This window comes from Paramisgurnus dabryanus, chromosome 9 (genome assembly GCF_030506205.2).
Source record: "Paramisgurnus dabryanus chromosome 9, PD_genome_1.1, whole genome shotgun sequence".
NCBI classification, from domain to species: domain Eukaryota; kingdom Metazoa; phylum Chordata; class Actinopteri; order Cypriniformes; family Cobitidae; genus Paramisgurnus; species Paramisgurnus dabryanus.
This window is the reverse complement of record NC_133345.1, coordinates 29107479-29122272: the sequence shown is the minus strand read 5'-3', so window position 1 is coordinate 29122272 and position 14794 is coordinate 29107479. Positions and strand designations below refer to the sequence as shown.

The 14794-nt window shown below is 35.9% G+C and overlaps 1 protein-coding gene across 2 annotated transcripts in view; it reads right to left on the bottom strand.

Moving 5' to 3' along the window:
* Positions 1-5054: 5054 nt before the first annotated feature.
* The window catches only part of LOC135773740 (UPF0606 protein KIAA1549), a 53285-nt gene continuing 43545 nt past the window's right edge, over positions 5055-14794 (bottom strand). The window contains exons 14-22 of one of the 2 annotated variants that reach the window (XM_065283495.2): positions 12781-12795; positions 11548-11753; positions 11183-11412; positions 10969-11107; positions 10342-10668; positions 9473-9525; positions 8660-8808; positions 6710-6837; positions 5055-6437 (exon numbers count right to left, since the gene is read on the bottom strand). In XM_065283495.2, coding sequence (XP_065139567.1) covers positions 6240-6437; positions 6710-6837; positions 8660-8808; positions 9473-9525; positions 10342-10668; positions 10969-11107; positions 11183-11412; positions 11548-11753; positions 12781-12795 — 1445 coding nt within the window. In that variant the 3' untranslated portion in view covers positions 5055-6239. The remainder of the gene's footprint in view (positions 6438-6709; positions 6838-8659; positions 8809-9472; positions 9526-10341; positions 10669-10968; positions 11108-11182; positions 11413-11547; positions 11754-12780; positions 12796-14794) is intronic. The other variant, XM_065283496.2, reaches the window with a different exon arrangement.

Below are 14794 nucleotides of genomic sequence, written 5' to 3'. Positions count from 1 at the left end.
AGTCATATGATCACAATATAAATGACCTCTGCTAAATGTACAAAATATGGTCTATGCTTGCTCTTCAGTAGGTAAGACTAAAAGGGTTGCCAGTTTTGTCACAACTAAGCTGAGCAGACAGGCTTAGTTCAAACACCAGAAATCCATGTGGGGGATCAGACCAGCATCCAAAACACAACATAAGTTCACATGCACAAAATAAGAAAATTGAGCTACTATGTATCCATTCATTTTAAGTCTATATATCACATGCATTAGCTAAAAATAGACTGGTCTGAAAGAATTCTCATCATCTATATTTGACAAAGGAAATATTAGCACATGCTCATCACAAGAGCTGGACAAATTCAACAATGCACGCTGATAAAACATTGATGAAGCATTATTGTTGGAGAATGTAAACAGGACTGCAGTTTCCACTTCACCCCGAGTGTGCTGAAGTACACCATATGTTCACCGGAGCAACACAAGTTCAGTGTGTGTGTGAATTGTGATGTCAGGTTTCTATGAGATAAAAATACTTACATATTTACAATTGTGTAACAGATAGCTTGCAGATTACAGACTTGTTAAAAAGAACATCAGATTGACATTTTAATGCATTTGGCAGGCACTTTTCCCCAAAGTGACGGTGTATTACTAAATATACCCATTTTCTTCAGTATGTCATTCATGGGAACCGAGCCCCTGACCTTTTTGCTGCTAATGCAATGCTCTACAAAACAGAAGACTACATTATTTAATCTAGTTAAAAAATCTTAGAAAATTTAGTTTTTAGTTGTAGCCTACATGGAAGACATCTTTTAATTCTAATTTAATGTAAAGTCAACAATGTATACTAATTTGGCCTTTAATACGTTTATTGAGTTTATTAAGGGCTTGATGAAAAAGAATTTAGCGCCATCTGCTGCTCTTTACCCGTAAATACAAGTAAGTAGAAATAAATTGTTTTATCGCGTTATAACGTTTTGTTTGTAGTTTGTTGTACAGCTAACTGGATTAAAAAACACATCGATATTGCATAAAATACAAGAAAAAAAAGATTTTTTTTTTCTTTTGTTTGCCAGCAACAACTGTAAACAGACGAATCTTATGACATAAGGATGGGTGCCATGTTAAAAGGCTACAAAGCTTTAATCCTTATACAAATAAATTACGATTTATAAATAATTTATGAGCAAAATATGTTTTCAGTTGGGTACCCATTTAGAAATGACACCATAATTTAGATGTACAGTTTTTGTCCAGATGGAGGCGCTGCACGCCAAAAAGCCTTGCTTGCAAATATCTACTTGCACTGTAAAAAAATATCTGTTGCACTTAAATTTGTAACTAATTTTCTCTTATTTGTATTATTCTTTCATGAGTTAACTTAAAAAGGAAAAGTTGAATTAGCTTTAATTAAATTATTTCAACTTTATTTTTTATAATTTGTAACAACTCGTCACTAGTCAAGAAAGTTCAAATGAATTGCAATTTCAAGTTCAACAAGGAATTTTTACAGTTCAATTCATCTCAATTTATATAACGCTTTTCACAATTCTTTAATTGTTAAAGCAGCTTTACATACAGTATACTTTTATTGAGACTGATAAAAAGTTAAAGGATTAGTCCATTTTCTTAAAAAAATCCAGATAATTTACTTATCACCATGTCATCCAAAATGTTGATGTTTTTCTTTGTTCAGTTGAGAAGAAATTATGTTATTAAGGGAAAACATTCCAGGATTTTTCTTTAATGGACCCCAACACTTAACAGTTTTAATGCAGTTTAAAATTGCAGTTTCAAAGTACTCTAAATGATCTCAAACGAGGCATAAGGGTCTTATCTAGAGAAATGATTGTCATTGTTGACAAGAAAAAAAAAAAATGCACTTTTAAACCACAACTTCTCTTCTATCTCCCGTCCTGTGATGCGCCGGCACGACCTCACGTAATTGCGTAATGACGTGGAAAAGTCACATGTTACATATATGAAATGCATATTTGCGGACCATTTTAAACAATAAACTGACACAAAGACATTAATTAGTATCATTCGGCAAAAAACAATCTCGGGACGGTCCTCTTTCTCGACACTTGTAAACACTGGGGCGTAGTTTTGCATACATCATCCGTGACCTCTTGACGTGATGACGTATTGCGCGAGGTCGCGCTGGCGCATCACAGGACTGGAGATAGACGAGAAGTTGTGGTTTAAAAGTGCATTTTTTTTTTCTTGTCAACAATGACAATCATTTCTCTAGATAAGACCCTTATGCCACGTTTGGGATCATTTAGAGTCGTTTGAAACTGCAATTTTAAACTGCATTAAAACTGTTAAGTGTTGGGGTCCATTAAAGTCCATTAAAATGAGAAAAATCCTGGAATGTTTTCCTTTAAAAAACATAATTTCTTCTTGACTGAACAAAGAAAGACATCAACATTTTGGATGACATGGTGGTGAGTAAATTATCTGGATTTTTTTTAAGAAAATGGGCTAACCCTTTAAGCCTGACTGCACTGTAAGTCAATTTGTATAGGAATGTCTGCCAAATATGTAAGGAATAATTGACGATTGAATTATTCGAAAATAATGCACACCCAATGTGGTAATCGTGTTGTTACACCGCGGGTGTGCATTATTTTCAATTATACCACGGTGATGTTGAATGCTTTATTCTGGTTGGTTGAGAAATGTTCCATGAGTGTTGATAATTTTTTTGTAAAACAAACACCTGACCTGTCAAAATGTCTGTGGTAGGTGTGGTATAACCAGAATAATTGACTCGATTTGAGTAGCGCCACTTGAGGGGTGCATTATTTTCGAATAATTCAACGGCCCATCGTCAATTATTTCTTACATAATTCAAAGGACCATAGTCAATTAATCTACTTATAACTAGGCATTCCTCTGGTGGTTATTGTAGGACATTTTAAAAGGTTAGGTGTGTGTTTTACAGAAAAATAATCAATACCCATGAAACATTTCTCAAACAATCAGAATAAAGCATTTAACAGCCCCATGGTATAAATCAATTTAAATGTATTTCGATGTCTGAAATGCATTTTGTGAATAAACAATTTAGTTGCAGCAACTGTGGTTCAGAGGGTTGCTAAGATTAGTAGATGCAAGTTAAGTAAGGAATAATTGACGACAAGCCATTGAATTATAAGAAAATAATGCACACACAAGGTGGTAATGATCCGTTACACCGCGGGTGTGCATTATTTTTTTAAATAATTCAAAGGACCAGAGTCAATTATTCCTCTTATACCTCGGTTACCACAAACATTGCTCTGGGGCCTATTTTTATGACATTTGACAAGTTAGATGTGCGGTTATCAAAAAATAATACATACCCACGGAACATTTCTCAACCAATCAGAAATCCGCATTCAACAGACTCGTGGTATAAAGTCTGATAAGCAACAACAATAAAGCATATGGTAATACCTTTTATTTTTTAACTTAAATAAAGATTCAGTAGAATTTTAACTACAGGTTTAGAAAGTCCCAACCAGATGTTAACTTAACAACAAAACAAAAAGCCAAAAACCGTATTACAATGTTACAAGGCCAGATCATGTGACAAAATAACAAAATTGTCCGTTATCTCAGAGCAAAGATGATGCTCCTTGTTTCACCAGCACACAATGAGTTTCAGCACAAAGGCAAGAATACATCCGAGCATGAAATACCGTACTGACAACAGAAGAATCAGTGTTGTGAACTTTTCACAGGACGAATCTAATACTAGTTACAGTAACCATTTGTGTAATGCTCTTCTACAAGCATGACGTCATAGAAGAACATACTGTAGTGTACTAACAGTTGATCAACAGCAGTTTAATAAGCAATACTATTATCCCGTAATACTACAGATGCATTAATACAAGTTATTGCAATGAACACTGCATGGTCACAGAACAGTGAGGGAAAGGATCCACAGATAAAATTAACTAAAACCTTAAAAAATTACCTTAATCTATGTAATAAATTCTAAACAGTACCAGTATATAAGAAAAGACTTCATTCTTGTATAATGAAGTATTGTCTTCAAATACCATTTAAACAGTAGTAATACTGAAAGGAGAATAAACTGTGGGTGTATTTCATCACCTAATTTTTTTCTAATTACCGAATTAAATGTTGTAGATTACCGCAGATCAATCATTTTTGACTCGTTTCTCAATTTGTAAAATGTGTAACTTTTTTTTTTTTTACAAAAGTGTTATTAAGCGGTTTTGGTTATGCTATTAAACCCTAAATCCTGCTAGATCTTTTTGGGTCTTGTAAACATTATTGCCCCACATACTTTTTAAAATTCTCCCATATTTGCATCTGCTTAATACATGAATATAAATGTACTGATGCATAATCATGCTGCAATTGGGGATGTACCTGTAACTGCACATACAAGGTTATAACATTTATCTTAATGCAATGCCTTGCCCCATAGACTTGATTTTTGTTTGCTTTTACAAACTGTGGGATGAGTTGAGTTGTATTCTGGACTCCATTATTTCCATGTAAAGACCAATGTATACCAATGCATTTGTACTGCAAAGACCAAAGGTACTTGTTAAAGTCTTGTTAAAGTAAAACACCACCGTTTTTCAATATTTTACTATGTTCTTACATCAACTTAGCCGAATTAATACATACCTATCTTTATTCAAAGCGTGCACTTAATCTTTGTACAGAAAATCGTGAATGTGTTAGCATTTAGCTTAGCCCCATTCATTCCTTAGGATCCAAACAGGGATGAATTTAGAAGCCACAAAAACACCTTTATGTTTTCCCTATTTAAAGACTTTAACATGAGTAGTTACACCAGTACGATTTTTTAAGCGGATAACTATATTTTATGGTGGAAGAATGTTACTGCGCGCCTAGGTCGAGCTATTCCGCCATACAATATAGTTCACCACGTTTTATTTTGTGCCACTATACTTACTTGTGTAACTACTCATGTAACAGTCTTTAAATAGGAAAAACATGGAAGTGTTTGGTGGCTTCTAAATTCATCCTTGTTTGGATCCTAAGGAATGAATGGGGCTAGGCTAAACGCTAACACATTCACAACTCGCTGTACAAAAATTAAGTGTACGCATTGAAAAAAGATAGGGATGTATTAATTCGTCTATATTGAGGTAAGAACATAGTAAAATATTGAAAAACGGTGGTGTGTTCCTTTAATACGGAAACTAATAATGGAAAAAGGAGGAAGTGTGTCAGTACTTCAAATACTATTAATGCACAATTAAAATAATACTATATAGAGCCCAATACTGAATTGTGAAGGCAACATGGCCATAAAACTGATATTGAGCACCAAAACAGGACAGGCAAATTGTGTATGATGCGGAAATGATGTAGATAAAATAATATAAGACGCAAAAGAAAAAATTTGGTATTAAATATATCCTTTCGCAGATCTCAGAAAGTATCAAAGAACAGTAAATTTTTTCAGTGATGAGAATCTACAAGAGGCAGTGCAAAAGTATAAAATTATTTAAAAGGCAGTGTATACACAGCAAAGAAACCACACAATGTGAAAATAAAAACGCACACACACACATCTCTAAAAGAAAAATAACAACGGCCAGATTCTGGCTTCAGCAACCCTGGTCCGTGTAAAGACAACTTTTGTGTTTTTGTTCTTAGGTAGCAGTGTCATCATACTGTATATAAGGTAAACAACAGTAATTTCACTGTATCAACACACTGCTTATATTATAAACAACTATACTGTGGGAAAACTACCTGTTATACTTCTGCATCGAATCTGCACCAGGCTGTTTGAATTTACAGCTTTGCATTGACGTGTTATTCAGCAGGTGCACCAATAAAACTGTAACATATGCTTTCTAAAAATATATGCCTGTCTCAATATTGATGCATCATATTATTAAAACTAGCAGTGTCATGACAAAATCCACTCCAACAAAGTAGTCCAATCACAACTGGTGTGTTTCGTGTGGATGTGACACATAATTTCAATTTCATAGAGATGCATGTCAGGCTATGGCATCAGCTACGCAGCTGTTGTCATAGCTACACAGATTCAATGTGGAAGTTTAAATGGGCCTTGAAGGCAACATGTCTACTCTTTCCGTCCTACCGCTCTCTGCCACAGGGTGGCAGCAGCAGCTACAGAACATACAAGTCATCATCTCAAAAAAGCCACTTCCATGGGAAGTACAGTGCAGTCTAGTGCAGTTTTTGGGTGGAGAGTCTGATTGAGCTCATGGGTCTCAGCTGTGGTAACTTGGTACTGCTGCCTGTTTCTGGGAGAGGCGCATGAGTTCCTCTCGAATGGCTTTGATGAGTGAGGCGGAGGAGTGGTTGGGAGGGGAAGGCTCTTGAGGGGGAGCCGAGGGAGGGTAGCCCAGGCCGATAGAGTCCAGGTGGGTCGGAGCGGCAGATGGCTCCTTCAGGCCATTCCTGGAGGTCTGAAACACAGAGATTGAGGTAAAGTCAAGAACCTAAACCTTGAAATGATGAAATATAAAAAAGAAACAAAAGATAAAAGGAAGATATGTAACGTAGGCAGGAATAAAGATATTTGTGCTTTGCTTGCTGGACCTTACAACTAAAAGTAAAATGTAAGTCTACTGCATGAATGAATGTAAATGTCTTGTGAACAGACAACAAATGAACAAAAAATTATATACATGATATTTCCCCTTTAAATTCAAATAAAAGAACATTACAGAATACTTACAGGGTCTCTGTTGTTAGAGAATTTGTTTTCGTCCTCGTGATACGGGCTCCAGTTTAAGACACCAGGCTGTCGATTCTCATTCACACGACCCGCCAGACCAGCATGAGTCAAATGGTGCAGCTGACCACCTGAACACACGCAAACACTGAATTTAAGTTTTGCGGTGTAAAATATATATTTTTTATATTTTCTGTTGGAGGACTTAATAGGCAATTCCATTACAATTAGATGGTTTCTAATGTCTAATAGTAATTAAAATTGTAGGAGTTTATGGGGCGCATCCCACTTCAGGGTCTGGATCCTTTTAAGGACGCAGACTTTTAAGGGGAGGCTTTGTCTTTAAAGTCTGCAGCCTTTGAAGTCCACAAAGCAAATTGAAATGAGACGATCTAGCCTACGGAGAGGGTTACGTCACTTGCCGTTCCCGCCCTCCGCACCTGTCCACGGGACACCACAGCAGAGACGGTTCAGACTATTATAAATAAATTTGGAGCCCGATTTTTTATTTTAGAGAATATGATGCATTGATGCAGAAACTATTCAACATTATATCAAATTTAACAACCACAAAACAAATATACAAAGTAAATGCATCACACTATTGCAGCAATAAAATTTATTTGCATCATTTAAATGTCATTTATAATACTGAAACAGTCACAAGGAGCTTAAATGTGCTAAATATACGCGTCAACGACGTGACGTGAATTATTTTGTGTCTGTATGGATAAATTAAATGTAATAGGGTTACAATTTCAAAACAAATTTGCAGATTACTTGCATACATTCTCTTTTTTAAGTTTAAAATTTGTGGTTTTATTTCATTGTGAAAGAATATTTGTGGGATAATTGCAAAAATGTCAATGTGGTGTAACTGGTCTGTGTCAATTGGTGTAACTAGTATTTTTTTTAAATTAAAATATAAACATATTCATATAAAAGTGAAAAAAAATATTATTATCTAGTTTGGTGTAATATGATTTTTTACATACATTTTTAGATACTTTTCAAAGATTATTTAGAAAACAAAGTTGTTTTGAGCATATGTCAGGACAAATATTACAAAAACGCATTAAAATTTACATTTAGAAATAACTAATACAATTATATATATAATTTTAATAGTTAATTATATATATATATAACTATATATATATATATATATATATATATATATATATATATATATATATATATAACTATATATATATATATATATATATATATATATATATATATATATATATATATATATATATTTCTAAATGTAAATGTTATATATATATTTATATAATATAATATTTATATTATTAAAATTTAGAAATAACTTTATCTTTATAACTATATATATATTTCTAAATGTAAATTTTATACATATTATGTATATATATTATGATTAACATGCCATCAAGGTGGATAAAATATTTAATATTTCTTATTCTTTGGCACAATTGACGGTTACACCATTTGACATTTTCAGGTCCATTCAGTCTTAACTTTCATGAAAATGGTCCAAATGTAATTTTTTATTGCATAAAATTAACATAAATACATTAATGTTCATTAAAATAAACCTGATGCATGCTTTTAAAACACTTTTTTTAATAGAATTTCTCATCATGCCAAAGTTTTTGTCACTGACACATATACTGCTATTTAAATACAGTTATGAATGTTTATTTTATATTATATATTTAGTATAATACCCAGACGTCACAGGCGCGCACTGAATCTTGGGATTGCTGAGGCAGTGAAGGATCCATCTATGGATCTTTGGTTTAAGGGGAAACGAAGGCGGCATTTGGAGGGTGCATATGAAGGAGCCTTAGAATTGGGACAGCCTTCGTCGTGGCCCGGTAACGTAATTAGCCTTCAAAGGACGAAGCCCCTGAATTGGGATGCACCCTATATTTGCCATCTATTTCCTGTTTAAATTATGTGAGCACACACCTGTACTGCCACCAACAGGCCGTGGCCTGGCAGAGGAGGGCAGCTCATCTGTGTGGACCCCTCGGCCAGAGTACAGCGATTCAGACTGGAGCTGTTCAACAGGCAAACCATCGCCTGTTGGGATGTAGCCTGAACCCACCAAACCTTGCCTGTAAAAACACAAGATATATCACAAACCAGCTTCCACACTACACCCTTACTTACTTCAGACATGCTACAATACAATAATGAAATACATAGTGTATAACAGATGACAAAGTGACACAAACATACAGGATACAATAAGAAAGATGGACACGGATGCCAGATGGTAAATATCATAGATATGTATAAAGGCTAGATGGCTTACCGCTGAGTCCCTAATGGCATCACCTGGCGGCCATCTTAGGACAGGACGCTCGCTCACTCGTAGCATTGAGTTTAATGGTGAAGGTACTTTTAAATGACCATAACTTGCTCAATTTTCTACCGATTTTCAAACGGTTTGGTTTTTTACAAACGTTATTAACGTGGCTATAATACTGGATGCTTTGACATGTTTCATGATTTTTTTATATATTTTTAGTATAGGTATGCAGTGTCATAGTTACATCTTTGACGTTTATAATAAACCAAACCGTTTGAAAATCGGTAAAAAATTAAGCAAGTTATGGTCATTTAAAAGTACCTGCATCATTAAAACTCAATGCTAGGAGTGAGCGAGCGCCCTGTCCTAAGATGGCCGCCAAAATGCAGACGTTCCACTCAATTGGCCAGCAGGGCGGGCGAGCCATCTAGCCTTTATACATATCTATGGTAAATATGACCTCTCACCTATGCAGTAAACCCTGTACCGTGGAAGGAGGCAGACCTAATTCAGCATATCTCTGAAAGGCAAATAAACAAGCAATGAACTTAAATCTGAATTTAATACACACATTAGCATCTGTTGGTGTAACCACAACTGGAACATTTCTTTGTACCAGGCTAAACAAACCCTGTGACCCAAAAAAAGAGTCAAGCTTTTAAATAGCTCAACTAGAAATACCATTTTAAAGACAGAGGACCATTTCTAGCTCCATCAAAGTAATAAAAATCAGTCCTGCCTCTTAGATTAATATTTGTCATGCTACTGAAGCTGCCCAGAGGCTGCTTTTACAAATATAAAGATATTTGTCAGTTCTCATGTAGCCTCAGTTAGCCCTTGCAATCCCCCTTTAGCCCTTCTATTAAAAACCTAAGCGTTGACAGATGACTCTATTCAGTTTATTTCCCATTTTGGAAAACCCCATATGCTCGGACCTTTGATGTGAATCTAGTTCATTCAGGTTGTGTCAATTGCTGTGGTATAGTTTGACCACCCATCAAAAGAGCTTGTCATGAAATCAAACTATTAAGGGACTGAATGAGTCGAAATGCGCACGGTCTAATTTTGAGCTACAGGCAAAAGAAGTGAAAGATTGGAGGTTTTAATAAAAATACGTTAAGCCCAATCTAGCAATCCCTAAACTCCATTTAATAATTAATCATCTAAAATAATCATAATTTGTACAGTTTCTGAGAGGTGTAACTTCCTAAATATTTCATAATACAAAGGATGTTCATGTAGTTATAAGTAATCATCTCCCAATTTTTTCATGAGGCCTGAGTTGTCTCAATATACAGCACTTTGTTAAAGCTTCCATTATATGATCCGTTCTTACCCCTGTGTAGGGATTAAGGGGTGGGTATCCCGAACCCCAGGGCCGTGGACCACGAGATGGTGGGCTGGTAGGAGATGGGGTTGTTGGGTTGAATCCGACCCCAGGCAGGGTGATGCCAGCTGTGCATCCCTGAGATGAAGGAGACACAAGGGCGAAGGCGTCGTCCAGTAGAGAGTGCATTTGCTGACGGGCATCTTCTATTGATGGCTGAGGGGGCAGGTAGGGAGGAGGGGGAGGAGGATGGCCCGGAGGGGGAGATATTGGACTATGGAAAACATCATCCGTCGGGGACGGGCTCTGAAGCTCGGGGCCCTGGTCTGGGTCAGACTGCAAAAAAAACATTACTGTTAAGATTTTGCATAGTAGTTGGTTAAATGTACAACGATATTTACATAAGGTCAATGGCATCAGATTTAATCATTTTGTAATAAAGTAAATAATTATTGCAGGTGTTTTTTCAACCATAATTAATTTATTCCACAATTGTATGGTTGATCAGAATTTAGAGGTACCGGTAATCTGTAAAAAAATTTAGCAGGTCACCACAATGCCACTTTTTTAGGAGTGCACCTTTAAAAATATTTAGATCCAACTCAACATTATTAAATACAGGTGTTGCACACTGACCACATATGCTATGTTATTGACTCCCGGATATTTTCTGTATGTCCCATCACTGTCTGTAGTTATGAGTCTGTCCCGGTCAGCATCTGTCACATCACCATTCAAGTCTTTCTTCTGTTTAGGCGAACGCTTCCCTCTGTTGCTAAAAATAAAACAGACATATTTTAAGATACTGTTGTAGAAGGCCAAAAAAACTGACTAATAGATAATTTTGTACCTTTTCTTGGGCTCTGTGTAGAGAGAAGGCATGTGAATATCTGGATCCAGGATCTTTTCAATCTGCATTTGGGCCTTCTGGTAAATTCGGTCCTGCTCTTTGGTATCACCAAGCCCATCGATGAGATCATCCATTGCTGGGAAGTCATAATGGCCCTTCCTTTTGGCTCTAAGCCGGATTTTATTACGATGGTGCTCGATCTCAGACTTGTGCCTCAAAGCCACCTGGATCTATTCAAGATAATCATACCGTCACGACTTTTCAGCCATTTCAGATGTGTCCACTTTGATATATTTATTATTGTTGATGAGGACACCAAGCAAAAGCCTGTTGAAATGAATGCATAATATAAAAGAAATAGGCACCTCTTTTTGGAGCTTGGCATTTTCTGCTGCTCTGTCGTTGGGGGTAATGCTGGGTAAGGGCAGGACTGGCATGGGCTGCATGGCGATGAGTTGGATTTTATTAGGTGGACGCTTGGGGCCGTCAGTTGCACGAGACATTCGGTCCACATGCTCAAAGATGGAGGCTGAAGATAAAGGTTCATCCATGTTGCTCATTGGTGGAGGACCTGTACAACAACAGTTTCATAAGTATTTTAAATGTGACCCAGTCTGTGAGAACCCAGCTCAAGTCAGTTTTTGTGTAGTCAACTGTTTTCTACATAAAACATAAGAATATTGTGTGAAAATATAACCTTTGATATCTTTAATACCGACTAAGGTCAAAGTGAAATCAATGACTGTAATCAAACTTCAGTGCTCCTAATCTCATTTATAATCTTATTTATTATAAGACATGAGACTTTAAACTATATTTCACAAAAAAATGCCACTAAATTTTTCACTGCTACTACATATTTATAACGATATCATACTCTTATCTGATTCATTCTTCAAAAAAAATCAGTGTCATCCAAGATTGCATCTAACAGGAACAGGATACAATTGGAAAAGGACTTATTCTTTAGTATAGCTGCACACCAGATGGGGGCAGCGTTTGACTAATTCTATACTTGCTCATTTTAAATAAAGCTAAAAGACATAATGGGCTTTAAAGAGGACATTTCACAAGACTTTTTTAAGATGGAAAATAAATCTTTAGTGTCCCCAGAGTACGTATGTGAAGTTCTATCTCAAAATACCACATAGATTATTTATTATAGCATGGTAAAATTGCCACTTTGTAGGTGTGAGCAAAAATGTGCTGTTTTTGTGTATGTCCCTTTAAATGCAAATGAGCTAATCTTTGCACTAAATGGCAGAGTCGTGGTTGGATAGTGCAGATTAATGGGCAGTATTATTATTAAATAATCCCCCACTTACATCACAAGGGGAGCCAAATTTCAATTACCTATTCATTTATTTGCTTGCAGAAAATGGTTTACCAAAACTAAGTTACTGGGTTGATCTTTATCACATTTTCTAAGTTGATAGAAGCACTGGGGACCCAATTACAGCACTTAAACATGGAAAAAGTCAGATTTTCATGATATGTTCCCTTTAAATGATTAATAAGTAAATTAATTCATCATGGACATATTAAATAGAGCAAAACTAGTTTGCCAAGAATACCAAAGAAGACAGAATCACTCTTACCAATCCTATTCTTCCCTGTGAGTCCGTAATACGGGTGAATGAATAGAGGACAGGTGTACAGAGAGAAGAAATGCAAGAAATGTTAATTGCTCACCCATTTCTATAGTATTTTCCCCATTTACTTTCATAGTATAGTGCCCAAAACTGTCTGGCTAATTATTTATTAAAATATCTTCTTTCGTATTCAACTGAATAAACTCGTACAAGTTTAAAGGGACACTCAACTTTTTTGAAAATAGGGGGGCTGGAAAATAAGCATTAAGTTAAACATTTGATTTTTACCGTTTTGGAATTCATTCAGCCGATTTCCAGGTCTGGCGCTACCACTTTTAGCATAGCTTAGCACAATCCATAGAATCTGGTTAGACCATTAGCATCGCACTCAAAAATATCAGTTTCGATATTTTTCCTATTTAAAACTTGAATCTTCCTCAGTTACATTGTGTACTAAGACCGACAGAAAATTAAAAGTTGAGATTTTTTAGGCAGATATGGCTAGGAACTATACTCTGATTTTGGCGTAATAATCAAGGACTTTTTTGACGTAACATGGCTGCAGGAGGCGCAATGATATTACGCAGCAGCCGAAAATAGTCCCCTTAAAGGATTAGTCCATTTTCTTAAAAAAAAATCCAGATAATTTACTCACCACCATATGTCATCCAAAATATTGATGTCTTTCTTTGTTCAGTCGTGAAGAAATTATGTTTTCTGAGGAAAACATTCCAGGATTTTTTCTCATTTTAATGGACTTTAATGGACACCAACACGTAACACTTAACTCAACACTTAACAGTTTTTTTCAACGGATTTTCAAAGGATTCTAAACGATCCCAAACGAAGCAGAAGGGTCTTATCTAGCGAAACGATTGTCATTTTTGACAAGAAAAATAAAAATATACACTTTTAAACCACAACTTTTCTTCTTCCTCTGGCTGTGTGACGCGACCTCGCGTTATTGCGTAGTGATGTGGAAAGGTCACGTGTTACATATATGAAACACACATTTGCGGACCATTTTAAACAATAAACTGACACAAAGACATTAATTTGTATCATTCGACATACAACAACGTCGGAATGCTCCTCTTTCTCCACACTTGTGAACACTGGGGCGTAGTTTTGCATACATCATCCGTGACCTCTTGACGTGATGACATTTTGCATGAGGTCGCGCTGGCCCATCACAGGACCGGATATAGACGAGAAGTTGAGGTTTAAAAGTGCATATTTTTTACGAATCTAGTCCCTGCCTAGAAAATAGCAACTTTAAATGTTCTGTCAGTCTTAGCACGCGATGTAACTACAGAAGAGTCAAGTTTTAAATAGGAAAAATATTGAAACTCTTTGGTTATTTTCTAACGAGATGCTAATGGTCTAATCAGATTCAATGTATTATGCTAAGCTATGCTAAAAGTGGAAGCGCCAGACCCGGAGATCAGCTGAATGGATTACAAAATTGTTAAAAATTAAATGTTTAACTCTAGGCGAGCTGGAAAATGAGCATAAAAAAAAATTGGAGTGTCCCTTTAAGGGTAAGCAAATGATGACAGAATTTTCATTATTTATTTTTTGGCAAACTATCTTTTTAATACAACAGCAACGGCATTAGTAAGTAAGTAAGTAAGTAAAATTTATTTATATATACTGATACAACAGTAATATTTTGGCTAGTCACACTGTGTCCTATTTATTGTGGGAGAGCAGAAATGGGTGTTGAGAGATGGCCATTGCCATAGGCACTGTCTGACAAGAGCGGACACAGAGAGGGACAGAGAGAACGGAGAGAGAGTGAAAAAATGGAATCAGCCAAGAGTAAAGATGAGGATTAGTCACTAAAGAGACAAGATGAATGATGCCAGGCTGACTGGAGAGAAAATAGAGAGAGGGCAACAAATCTTCAGCTGAGTGATGTGGTTTTATTGCTCCCTCTCCTTTTTGCATTGCATTAGTTTATCCCTTCATGCAATTCCGGGTATCCATAAACTCATGGCATTACACATGCTACCAAACA